Here is a 13,165-nt window from a genome sequence, read left to right on the forward strand (position 1 = left end):
AGCCTGGGCTCTAAAATTAGAAGGTTTAGGTCAAGTCTTTTTGTCTCTTATTAGCTACATGGCCTTGAACAAATCATCATCATTATTGATGCACCTATTTCCACACCTAAAAGCGTGGGGATGATGATCCATGCCAAACATTCAGATGTATCTGGCAAGTGATGCTTATTAAAAGATGGCTCAGCGGTAAAGAATCTGGCTTCCATGCAGGAGACCTGGGTTCAGTCCCTGGGTCGGGAAGGACCCCTGGAGAAGGCAATGGCTACCCACTCCACTATTTCTGCCTGGAGAATCCCACCGACCGAGGAGCCTGCATGGGTTCGCAAAAAGTGGGTCACAGCTGAGCAACTACCACTTTCCTGTTCTCGAGACTGGGTTCAAGAAAGTCAGGAGCCACACACATACTTCTAAAGGCCACTTCTCCAAGGACAAGACACATTTCCAGCCAGTCACTTGAGTCAAATGACTGAGACTCCAGTCCCCCACCACCCCCACCTCCCCATCAATTCCATCCATGAAAGAAAAGAAAGGCATCACAACTCCAGGCCGCAGAGTGTCAAATATATTGATGGTTGTAAAGGGACAGCTTAGAGACATTTTCGGTCTGCTGAGATGGCGTGCAGAATACAGACATGCTCTGTGTTTTGAAACCATGTCATTAAGTTTTCAAATACATCTCTGTTTTGAACATGATGTCTTGTTTTTTTCATTAGCACAGTTTACTACTCTACAGATTCTCCTAGAGTAAATAAATATAATGGCTGTTTGCAGAGCAACTACAGATTTGTTTAGATGTTTAACAAGGTGAACTATTTCACAATTAGATTGACCTCTTGAGTTAACAGCAAGATGTTTCTCATTTGTTTTGTTCACTGCTCTAGTGGGTAGGGGGCCAGGGGGGAACTTTACCAATTTGTTTTCTGTTCACATGTTCAGTTGCCAACAGATTCCAAAAGGTAATGAAAAATAACAGACTGTTAAAAAATTAAATTGTAATTAGACCATGGGGTTTTTTTCCCCCAAGACTCTTACAGTCAGATAATTTAAATTTACAAGAGGAAAAAATAATACACATCATGGAAAACTAAGTAACAAAAAAAAACTACTAAAAAATACATCTGTAGAACACAGTGGTCAGTTGTAAACAGCTCAGAAGGGCAAAGAAGACAGACAGTCCTAGAAAGTTACGCAGTCCAATGACAAACTCTGCCTTTTTTTTTCCTAGTGGCTATTTTCCTACCACAGTGTTGAGCTTCATTATTATATTAAATAACTTATATGGGTAAAAAGGAGTTTGCTAACCAGCAGCCAACTCAAAACCTTGCAGGAAAAGGGAAGAGGGGAATTCACAACACAGCCCGAGCTCAGGGAAACCAAGTCCGAGGTTGGCTTCCAGCCAGCTTGATCCCCCTGGGGCAACGCCACTGAGCTGCAGTTTGGGATCTAAAAGGAAGGCTTGCTTCCCCTCCCTTCTCTCCCTTTTTCTTTTAAGTTAACAAAGAATCATGGGCTTCCTAAGAGCCAGCCCTCAGCTGGGCAAGTCCCATTAGCAGCAAATGTTGAACCAAATTAAAAAAAAAAAACAAAAACACACACATACACACACAAAAGAAAACTCCATCCAGGTGCAGAGCTGTGATTCACATGGAAATTCCAGGAGATGAATCATTGCAGAGCTGGGACCCTCAGAGGATTCTTTCTCAAGTGTCCTCAGTGAACATTTCAGTCTCACAGAATCTGAGTCAATCTGTCAGCTGCAGGGAGCAAGGTCCCCATCTGCTCTTGAGGGAGCGTGTTTGCAGGGACTTCATGATTTTTTGGTAGCACAAGATTCCCGAACACAAAGGCCAGCCCCTTGATGATCTATGTGAAGCGGCGGCGGCGGTGGCAACCAGCAGCCCGTGTGTTAAACTCTGCCCAGGAGGCTGGATCTGAGGAGTAAAGAAGACACGATCAGAAGGAAGGCAGCAGATGATCTGAAGGAGGGTGAGAATCCTCACCTAACACTAGTTTTGTCTTTCCCGTGTTTGAAGCTCGATTTTAAATAGTTTACAGTAAGCCAGACAAATATCATGTGATATTACTTGTATGAGGAATCTAAGAAAATGACGCAAACGAACTGATGGACAAAACAGAAACAGACTCACAGACACAGAAAACAAAGCAGGATTACCAAAGGGGAAAGCGGGGGGAGGGATAAACTAGACATTTTAGAGTAACATATACACACTGTCCATGCATGCTAAGTCGCTCATCCACTGGGATTTGCTTTACTCAAGTTTGGGAATTTCTCCACATCTCTAAAGTAATAAAAGTATATAGGGTAAGTTAGAAATTCTATATTAATAATTAACATGATTTTTTTTCCAGCTTTACTGAGATATGTATGTGCTAAGTCACCTCAGTAATGTCTGACTCTGTGACCCTCTGGACTGTAGCTCATCAGGCTCCTCTGTCCATGGGATTCTCCAGGCAAGAATACTGGAGTGGGTTGCCATTTCCTTCTCTAGGAGGTCTTCCTGACCCAGGGATCTAACTCGCATCTCCTGCCCTGCAGGCAGATTCTTTACCTCTGAGTCATGGGGGAAGCCAACATATACACACTACTATATATAGAATAAACAACAAAGACCTATACTTAATATTTTGTAACAACCTATTAAAAATCTGAAAAAGTATCTATATATATATATATGTACGTGTACACATATATAAAATCGAATCGCTTTGCTATACGCCAGAAACTAACACAATATTGTCAATCAACTATAATAAAAAATAACTTAAAAATAATTTTTAAAAAAAGGACAGAAAAATATTAAGCACTGAAGTCGTTCAGATTTTCTGGGAGAACTGCGAGTCCAGGTAGGTACATCATTTGAGAATCTGTTGTTGATGTTCAGTTGCTAAATAGTGTCCAACCCTTTAAGACCCCATGGACCGCAGTGTGTTAGGCTCCCCTGTCTTCCCTTATCTCCTGGAGTTTGCTCAAACTCATGCCTGTTGAGTGATGCTATCCAACTATCTCATTCTCTGTCATCCCCTTCTCCTCCCTGCCCTCAATCCTTCCCAGCATCAGGGTCTTTTCCAATGAGTCAGCTCTTCCCATCAGGTGGACAAAGTACTGGTGCTTCAGTTTCAGCATCAGTCCTTCCAATGAATATTCAGGACTGGTTTCCTTTAGGATGGACTAGTTGGATCTCCTTGCTGTCCAAGGGACTCTCAAGAGTCTTCTCCAGCACCACAATTCAAAAGCATCAATTCTTCAGCCTTCTTTATGGCCCAGCTCTCACATCCATACATGACTACTGGAAAAACCAGAGCTTTGACTATATGGACCTTTGTTGGCAAAGTGATGTCTCTGCTTTTAATGAGCCTTAGTATCCACTTAGCATGTGTGGTTTTGCAAAGAACCATCGCATACTTCTTTTTTATCTTCCTTGGGGGTGCTCTGCCTTGCCCAACACCTGCATTACCCTCAGCGTCATTGCTCAACAGCACAGGAGCATGTCCAGAGCTGTGGCAGACATGAGGGAGGAGCTAGTGCTCACCCTAAGGGCTCACAGAGCAGAAGAGTAAAGAAGAAACAGCTCCAGTCCTTTGCCTACCACCATGATTTGTTCTAACGATAATAATTCCAACGCCTCTGTACCTTATCTCTCCTCTATAAAAGGTTCAAAGAAGGCCTAAATTTTCCTTTGAAACAAAATCACACAAAAGCAAATATATCTTAGATACCCTGGTTCATAAAACCTAGCCCTGATGGAGTTTAATGAAGGCTCCCAAATGACTCTGGAAAGAAGAGAAAATGGGCCTGTTAACCTCGTACCAAAAGGCACACACTCCCAGAGTCTCTCAGTAAAAATACACCAACAGTAATTTTGGTTATAGTAATTCTATATCCTGGGCTAATTTCGCCCATTAAAGCATCTCAAGTGGTTAAAAGACAAACTTCTCTATCCTAGTTTTGTTCAAAAATATTAATAGAATAACAAAATGTTTAAATTCGAAAAGATTGTGGATTATGTTTCAAGTCCTAACTCTCTCCCAAACCAAAGAGGGGACCAAGATCTAGGCAATAAGTGACACTCTCAGATTTACTAAACCAACTGGTCTTTTTTATCTCAGGTCAAATAAAATTTTAGTGTTAGAACAATTCTTATCTTTTAGATGAAGAAAATGTGTCAGAGGCCTTTGTAACACACCATGGGGAAATTTCAGTTCCTCATCCCATAAAATACTGGGAGAGAAAAAGCAGCACAGAGTCACTGTATATCTGCCAGTATTGAAAAAAAAAAAAAAAAGGCAATAAAACTGAAGGATGGCAATGAAGATTTCAAGCCACAAAGATTTAGTAATCAAGAGATAAGCTACAGAGAGGGCTTGCAACACACAGGCAGGGACTTCTTCCAGCAAGCACGTGGCTTTTTTCACTTAAGGCCAACATGTTTAGATTTGTACAGCAATGAGAAGCAACAAGACTCACCTTAAGGACTTCCATCTGTCTTTCTCGATATGGTTTTCAGGTCCTTCACTTTCATAGGAAGCCAAGTAGAGAGCTACAATCAACCAAAAGGAAGAATGCATGAATGCCGAAGCCTTCTGATACATTACCTGCCTCCACTCATCCCCCATTCAACCTCAGCCAAACCCTACAGCAAAGCACACTCTTTAAAACACTGAATTAATTTTGGGAAGCTTTAGAAACACAAAACACCATTTTGCCCCTTCTGGACCCTCTCAACAAAATGCCAGGGGCCTCTAGACCAAAAAAGCAGCTGGTTAAGTAAGACAGTTTATTATTATTGTTTTTTAAAGGGATACTTGTGAAAGACATGCAAGTCTGACATGCCCCAGCATATCTCCCAGGTTCTATTTTTTTAAAAGGTTTTTTATATATCTATGTTTTTTTTTTTTAATTTATTTTTGGCTGGCCTGGGTGGGCTTTTTCTCTAGCTGCAGTGAGCAGGGGCAACTCTCTGTTGCAGTGAGAGGGCTTTTGATTGTGGTGGCTTCTCCTGTTGCAGAGCATGAGCTCTAGGATGCTCAGGCTTCAGGAGCGGCAGCACGTGGGCTCAGTAGTTGCGGTTCCCGGGCTCTAGAGCACAGTCTCGATAGTTGTGGAACATGGGCTTAGCTGCTCCACAGCATGTGGGATCTTCAAAGACCAGGGACTGGACTCTCTGTCTCCTGCATTGGCAGGCAGATTCTTTACCACTGAGCCACCAGGGAAGCCCATAACTAAGACAATTTTTGAGGCAAAAAAAAGCTTATAAAGGCAAGCCACAGGACTGGAATATACACTCACATTTATACTCTTTACAAAAAGGAGGACTGGGATGGGGAGCCTTTTCTGCTGGATTTATTTATTTATTTGGCTGTGCCGGGTCTTAGCTGTGGCACATGGGATCTTCAATCTTCACTGTGGCACATGAGATCCAGTTCCCTGACCAGGGATTGCACCCAGGCCCTCTGTACTGGGAGTGCAGAGTCTTAGCCACTGGACCACCAGGGCTTTTAAAAAGACTCCTGGACCCCTGTTAGCTTTTAAAAAGACCTTTTAGCAGGTAAAAAGTTAGGGTTTTTAGGTCAATTTTTCACTCTTCTAATGTTTTCACTTTAATTTTAAGTCAAAAAGATTTCTAAAGCATTAAAAGTTTGGTATTAATCCTGTCTTCAGAGGTTAGTAACAATCAAGCCCCCTCTGGAATAGATCTTATTAATTCAAAATGTTCTTTAGTCATGATCATAAACACTATCAATCTACCATGAGAAACAGTTAATAGTGCAATTGATTTATATAATATTAGGCTATAATAGTGGAGAAGGAAATGGCAACCCACTCCAGTGTTCTTGCCTGGAGAATCCCAGGGACGGGGGAGCCTGGTGGGCTGCTGTCTAAGGGGTTACATAGAGTCGGACACGACTGAAGTGACTTCGCAGCAGGCTATAATAGAGTAATATAATCAATCTCCAAGTCTTTTACAAACTTTGAATATCCAGTCCGTTGTTTTGGGTACCCAACTACTGTTTCTGCCTCAAAGTCCCTAACGTTTTAACAGGTTAAGACTTTCCATGGTTTATTTTTTACAAATAGCAGCGGGTAGCAACTGCTTCGTTTTTCAAGTTTATCTTGAATATCAACATGTCATGAAACACCTTTTTTCTCCATTAAAGCAAGCCTGAACAAGGGGAAAAAAATCCCTCTGTAACTTTCCATTTGTGCCCCAAAGCTCTGCAGATCTAATATTATAAAAATTTTGTTTAAACACAAAAATGTACTATTTGTGCCTGAATAGTGAGTGAGTGCCTGACTCAAATATTTTAGGGATAAATCACACAGTTTTTTGTGCAATGGAAAACTGAAGATGGAGCAGGTCAGAAGACAGGTTTCATACTACATAAGGAACCAGACACCAAGCACTTAATACGTTGATTTCCTGATTGTAGGGTCTACAGATCCTGGCAGCAGCCACAGCTTAATAGGCTACCCACCATCTTCACTGAAGACTGGTACTGTGAGCAGATACTGTAAGATCTTCCGGTCTCTCTCAAATGGACACTCCACTTGTTTCCACGTCATGAATTCACTCACTTGTTTGGCCAGTTCCCAAAATTTCTACAAAAGAATCAAATGGAAGTTGAATTGAAAGGCAGTTGTCAAAAATCATGAGCTTGGATGAAACCACTCCAGTTAATGTTCTCTTCTGGCTTCTAATCTTCTGAACTATATCATTTTCTTAACTTAAGAAAAATCAGCGATTGGTATTTTTAGGTAGTAGTGAAAAGTTACTCAAATATCTCTGGATAAGAATAATAATGGTGTAGCTAATTTATTCTACTTAGCACTGTTATCTTCTCACAGATTAGCAAGGAAAGAGAAAACTTGGTTTGAGAACTTCAGAATCAAGCTCAGATGGCCTGGCCTCTCTGCACTGGGTGGAGAGGCTGGTCCTCTGTGCTCAGGTTTTTGCAGCATACCCTTACCTCAAAGTTGACATGGCCGTTGGGAAGGCGGTTGGCACAGCCCTCATTGAGGAAATAAATATCTTTGATTAACAGACTGAAGAATGGTATCACAATCTAGAGAAAACAGAAAGATTCTGATTTGTTCTGGGCAAATAAACATTTAGTCTCTCATCAAACAATACAGGACATTAATGAAGGGATTACATAGTTGCTGTTCAGTTGCTCAGTCATGTCCAACTCTTTGCAACCCCATGGACTGCAGCACGCCAGGCCTCCCTGTCCCTCACCATCTCCCATAGTTGGCTACCATTGATTAGGATGGGCGCAGTGTTTTGACCTCCCATGACAGCCATTTCCTTCCTTACATAATTTTTCTGAACATGCAAATGCTGTTAATAGCCAAAACGAAGCAAAGATGAGTGGCAATGGGAGATGGATGGATTCAGGTCGTTTTCCTTATTTTTCTCAATATAATAGCATATAGTAAAATCTGAAAGTTCTCATTATAATCAAAGGGACAAGATCTAAAAGACTTACTTTTCATTCAGTTAGAACCAAATATTAATAGAATACCTGTCACTGCAGGTACAAAGATTTTTTTTTTTTTTTAATGTTTATTTATTTGGCTGTGCTGGGTCTTAGTTGCAGCATTCAGAATCTTTTAGTTGCAGCCTACGGGATCTAGTTCCCTGACCAGGGCTTGAACCTGGGCCCCTTGCATTGGAAGCACAGAGTGTCAGCCACTGGACCACCAGGAAAGTCCTACAGGTACTAATATTTTAAAATATGTGACCCATCTGCCTATGAGGATCTGCACTTCTTCTATCATTTATGCATCTACCTTTTAGATGATTTTTCTTTTTAGAGGAACATTTTCTTTTTCCTTGAAGAACTGTATATATACAGTCATTCAGTCTGTCTGACTCTTTGCAATCCCATGGACTGTAACCTGCCAGGCTCCTCTGTCCATGGAATTTTCCAGGCAAGAATACTGGAGTGGGTTGCCATTTCCTCCTTCAGGGGATCTTCCCGACGCAGGGATCGAACCTGCGTCTCCTGAGTCACCTGCATTGACAGGTGACTCTTTAACACTGAGCCACCTGGGAAGCCCCTTCTCTTGTAGACACAGCTCAAGATAACATGAGAACTGGGAGTTTTCACTAATAGCTGCTACAAACTTCCTATTGAGCAAATCTGGCCTTGTATGTCAGAACAAGTAAATACCTGCTCTCTTGGGAAAGCACCAAAGCAGTATAATACCTTGCACAATGTGTTGTGAGGGAGGCCCAGGTGAGGGGGGAATATGAATGTGCAAATTAACAGTTGTTTAAAAAACAATGAGCCTTCTTTAGTAAGCCTTTCCTGCCTTACATCTTTGGTCTGATAGAGTGGTATTTAACGAATTAACCTAAAATTATAATCTCTGAGACAGTATCCTAATTCCTGCTAAATCCAGAAGGAACAAAGAATAAGACTCTCTGTTCTTCCCCTTTGTAACTTCTACTTTCTTTCAAATGCTAACATGCTTTTGAAGATTCTACATTTGCAACAGTGCAAACGATGCTGCAAACACCCGTGGGTGGGCCTATGCTGTTTACCCAAGAGCAGGTTTTTGAAGTTTCCCTAAGCTTATGACTCACGTGGTACATCTATACTAGATGAAGGGGAGGTCTGGAAAACATATGTTTTGGCTTATACACAAAAATATTAGCATACATTTTCACTTCTAGAGAGAAATTCAGATTTTCTCCTAAAGTCATGTAAAAAAGATAGGCTTTGATTATTTTTTTGTTTTGCTGATTTCTTGACAGCACTTTTAAATGTACTTAAAAAAACACGTTTTTAAATTTCCTTCTTTACTTTGCTCTTTCGGCCGCACTCGGTCTTGCGGCTGCTCGGGGTTTTCTCCAGATGCAGTGAGCAGGGGCTACTCTCTAGTTGTGGTGTCTGGGCTTCTCGTGGCAGTGGCTTCTCTTGTTTCGGATCATGGACTCTAGGTGAGCAGGCTTCAGCAGCTGGGGCTCACGGGCTCAGCTGGACCTGAGGCATGTGGGACGCCAGGGATCAAACTGGCGTCCTTGCACTACAAGGCGGATTCTTAACCACTGGACCAGCATGGAAGCCCTGAATTATCTGCTATTGTCTGGAAGTCTCTAAACTGAATTCATAAAGGTGCCTTCATAACCTTCTCATAATTTTACTGGCTATTTTTTCTATTATTTTAGAACTAAACAGCCGTCACAACAAGGATAAAAGTACACCTGCACCTCACTTCTTTGCAAGACCACCTGTGCCTGCAAGGTGTTGGGCTTTGCCTCTGCCAGTTTCAAATGCCTGAACTGAGAGGCTCTGCCTCTGCCAGTTTCAAATCTGGCTCCACACTTGACCGGCCACATAAGCCATGAGTCTGCCAACTGAGGCCCACAGGCCAGCCCATCTCATCACCTGTTTTGGAATGGCCTAGAGGTCATGCATTTTACATTTTTAAATGGCTGGGAAAATAGCAAAAGAATAATATTTCATGAGCATGAAGTTAAAATTCCAGTGTCCAGACAGCTTTCGTGTGATACAGTCACGTTCATCCACTCACCTGCACATCACCTGTGTCTGCTTTTGTGCCACTATGTCTGAGCTCAGTAGTTGCAACAGAAACTGCAATTTACAAAGCCTAAAATATTTATGATCTGGTCCCTAAGAGAAAAAGATGGCCAACCCCAGGTATAAGGCTAACATACTAAGAAAGCCTAGTTTCTTCACTTTAAAATGGAAACAGTGCCTCATTGGGTTGTAGCAAGGATTAAATTAAATAATACAAAACTTGACCTCAATTAAGCATCCCCCCCAAACCCATGGGCCCCATACAAGAGGACAAATACTGCTGATGGATCATCATCAGGAAAATGAGGACTGAATTATAATTCAGGTGGACCTACATATGGTACTGATCACTCACTGTCTTATAAGGATATTTAAACTCTTCAGAAGTTCTTGTCACGTGCCTCGAGCTGGGTGGCGGAGGCTATAACATATGTGAGCTTTGCATTCATGGTGTGTGCCATACAATCCAGTCTTTTTTAAAAAATAAAATTTACTTAAACCAGAAAAAAGTGAAGAACAATTCACTTCCTTCCCCCATTCCCTACCTCATGTCTCTGGCAACCATCAATCTGTTCTCTGTATCTATAAGCTTGCCTTAAAATGAAAACAAAATATATATATATACACATATATATACATTTAGATCTCACATATAAGAGAGATCATACAGTACTTGTCTTTCTCAATCTGACTTATTTCACTTAATATCTTCCAGTTTTACCCATATTACCACAAATGGCAAGACCTCATTCATTTTAATAGCTGAATAATATTCCATTACATATATAATGAATAAATTGCATATGTATATATTTGTGTGTATATATATGTGTGTATATATGTATATATACATATACATACATACTTACATAAATTACAATTTCTTCATCCATCAGTGGACAAGATTGTTTTCACATCTTGGCTTTGTAAATAATGCTGCAGTGAACATGGGATACATATATCTTTCCGAATTATATGGTATTTTTGATATAGTTGGATAAATACCCAAAAGTGGAATTGCTGGACTGATCCACTATTGATTGTCAGAACTACTTTTCCAAGATGCAGAAACAGAAATAATCTCCCCTGTTATTCCTGCTCTATTCCTGATGCTCATATGCTAGACAGAGCAGTCTCACAAGCTCCTTCACCTTCTCATTTCCTCATCAGTGCTTCCCTTCAGATCAGCAGCCCCTATGCAAATCCACCACAGTAAAAATTAGGAGACTATAAGGACTTTGGGTTTCCAGAGCTAAGGTAGACATATAGGCTACTAACAGGAACAAAAGTTTGGTTTCTGAGAAGTCTTTCAATGAAGGCTTTAGTGGGAAAACTTCTCAAGTAGTAATGTTTCCTAATTCCCTTTCACAATATTCTAAATTCAGAAACTTGGCAGCTATACCTTAAAGGAGTTATCAGTTCCACACCTAGAAATGAATGGTGATGAGGAGGAATAAGTTCCCATGATCAGAAATGGGATGGTGAAAGTATTTAGAAGCATACACTCACATGAGGAGTGGTTAAAAAACCAGGAGACACAAGGACTCAGAGGAAAAACAGCTATTAAAGGATCATTTAACGGCCCCCATGTGACAGATAGATTTAATCTGTTCTATGATGTGGTTCCTAGAGAGAAACCACATTGGCCACATAAACATAATTCAAAGAATGTCAAAGATTGTATTACTCTAGTCATGTTTCCAGGAAGACTTTAAAATAGGCAATAACTCAGAGGCAAAGAGTTCACCCTCACTTCAAAAAAAGAAAAAAAGATTTAAATTCTCTTGAATCAAAGTTGGCTCTTATGCCCCCAAATGCTTTCATTCATAGACTTGGAGGAGAACTGTAAACTAGAAACATCATATTTTAAAAAAATTGGTGTTGATAACATTTGTTTTATGAACTGCAGAATACAATCCATATGCTCAGACAGAACTGGTTTAAGAAAAAAATGAAATTAAAGTCGACAGACTTTATTCAATGACAGAAAGGTAAATACTGTTTTTCTGGAAAAAGCTATCAGAGTCCCACAAGTATAACATTCACTGAGACCTTGGTTGGGGGGGTTGGCCAGTGCTGCAGCTTCAGACTTAGCGGTAAAGAACATGCCCTCCAATGCAGGAGGCACAGGAGACTCGGGTTCAATCCCTGGGTTGGGAAGAACCCCTGGAGGAGGAACCGACAACCCACTCTAGTATTCTTGCCTGAAAAAATCCCATGGACAGCGGAGCCTGGTGGGCTACAGTCCATGGGGTCGCAGTGAGTTGGACACGACCGAGCGACTGAGTAGGCATGCCTATGTGCACACAGTTCCTGATTAAGAGAGATGCTTCTACAGCCGCTTCCTCCCTAGGACAGAGACCCCTCTAACTCACAGAGGTTTTGCAGAGAAGGCCTTGCACATTCTGGGTGCTGGTATCCTCCCACAAGTGTGCTCATTTTCTGAAGCTTACAAAGCTTCTGATTAGATTGTTCTCAGTCTAGTCATGGAAGTACTGAGATGTGGAAAAGTAGTACTTAAAGCCTCATACAGGGACTTCTCTGGAGGTCCAGTGGTTGAGACTCCACACTCCCAGTGCAGGGGACCTGGGTTTGATCCTTGGGCAGGGAACTAGGTACCACATGCCACAACTAAGACCTGGAGCAGCCAAATAAATAAACATTATAAAATAATAATAATAAAAATAAAAGCTTATATACTCCCTTGGGCTTAAGTGAGATAGTCATCTCTGCTTCACCCCCACTCCAACCTTGCTTCTTTATTTGAAAAATTAATGTATTTACAATAGCTCTCAAACATGATCAGAACCAATATTTTAGATTTTGGTGAGAAGCAATTTAGCATGCTTAAAAGATGGGGTTTTTTTTTTCTGCATTTGTTTTCATTTTAGATCACGGAAGCTGAAGCTTTTGAGGGTGAGCGACCAAGAGGGCCTAAAATTTTGTATCCTCATTTTCTTTGATTTGTTGGAGCATATAGTTCAAGTTAAAAGATGGGGTAGAACGTAAGCAGAAAATTGTTTTCACCAAGTAACCTTCATCAGCCCATTTACTGTAACCAAATATTTACTTCTCAAATAACATGATCTCCTAATGTCAAAATGACTTCTTCCCAAGTATGAAATGTGGGTAAAGGCCCTTCCAAGTCAGAAGCATGGCTGATCCAGGACAGTGTGAAACTTTTTAAGGGCAGGGCAGGTAGAGTGAAGACCATTCATTTCTCAGACATCATCCTGGCACTTTTCCCGCCACCCACATACCCAATTAGTAACAGCAGGCCTAATGCTACAGCAACTAACCTACTTTCTGAAAATAAATGACTTAACCATGGGAGGTAAGCTAATTCTTTAAAAGATACATTAAGTCAGCTTCCTTGTGCAGAGCTTAAATGTCTGTATTCCATTAAATCAAATTACTCTCTAATGCCATTAGTCATCTTAACATAGGACTTAATTTATTGCTTGAAACACAACTATGACACATTACAAAATAATCATTTAAATAATGCAATAATAACATTTTCAAAGCTTGCTACCAAGTTGCCATCCCCTTTCCTCCTTCTTTAGCATCCCCCCTTCCCTATGTGGCAAGTGAGAAA

General features: G+C 40.9%; 1 protein-coding gene across 2 annotated transcripts in view; it reads right to left on the reverse strand.

The window, feature by feature from the left end:
- Positions 1-585: 585 nt before the first annotated feature.
- The window catches only part of RASGEF1B (RasGEF domain family member 1B), a 669,944-nt gene continuing 657,364 nt past the window's right edge, over positions 586-13,165 (reverse strand). For both annotated transcript variants that reach the window (XM_052641857.1, XM_052641858.1), the window contains 4 exons: positions 6,988-7,083; positions 6,496-6,619; positions 4,487-4,559; positions 586-1,931 (listed from right to left, as the gene is read on the reverse strand). In XM_052641857.1, coding sequence (XP_052497817.1) covers positions 1,907-1,931; positions 4,487-4,559; positions 6,496-6,619; positions 6,988-7,083 — 318 coding nt within the window. In that variant the 3' untranslated portion in view covers positions 586-1,906. The remainder of the gene's footprint in view (positions 1,932-4,486; positions 4,560-6,495; positions 6,620-6,987; positions 7,084-13,165) is intronic.

The sequence above is a fragment of the Budorcas taxicolor genome, chromosome 6, assembly GCF_023091745.1.
Source record: "Budorcas taxicolor isolate Tak-1 chromosome 6, Takin1.1, whole genome shotgun sequence".
Classification (NCBI taxonomy): domain Eukaryota; kingdom Metazoa; phylum Chordata; class Mammalia; order Artiodactyla; family Bovidae; genus Budorcas; species Budorcas taxicolor.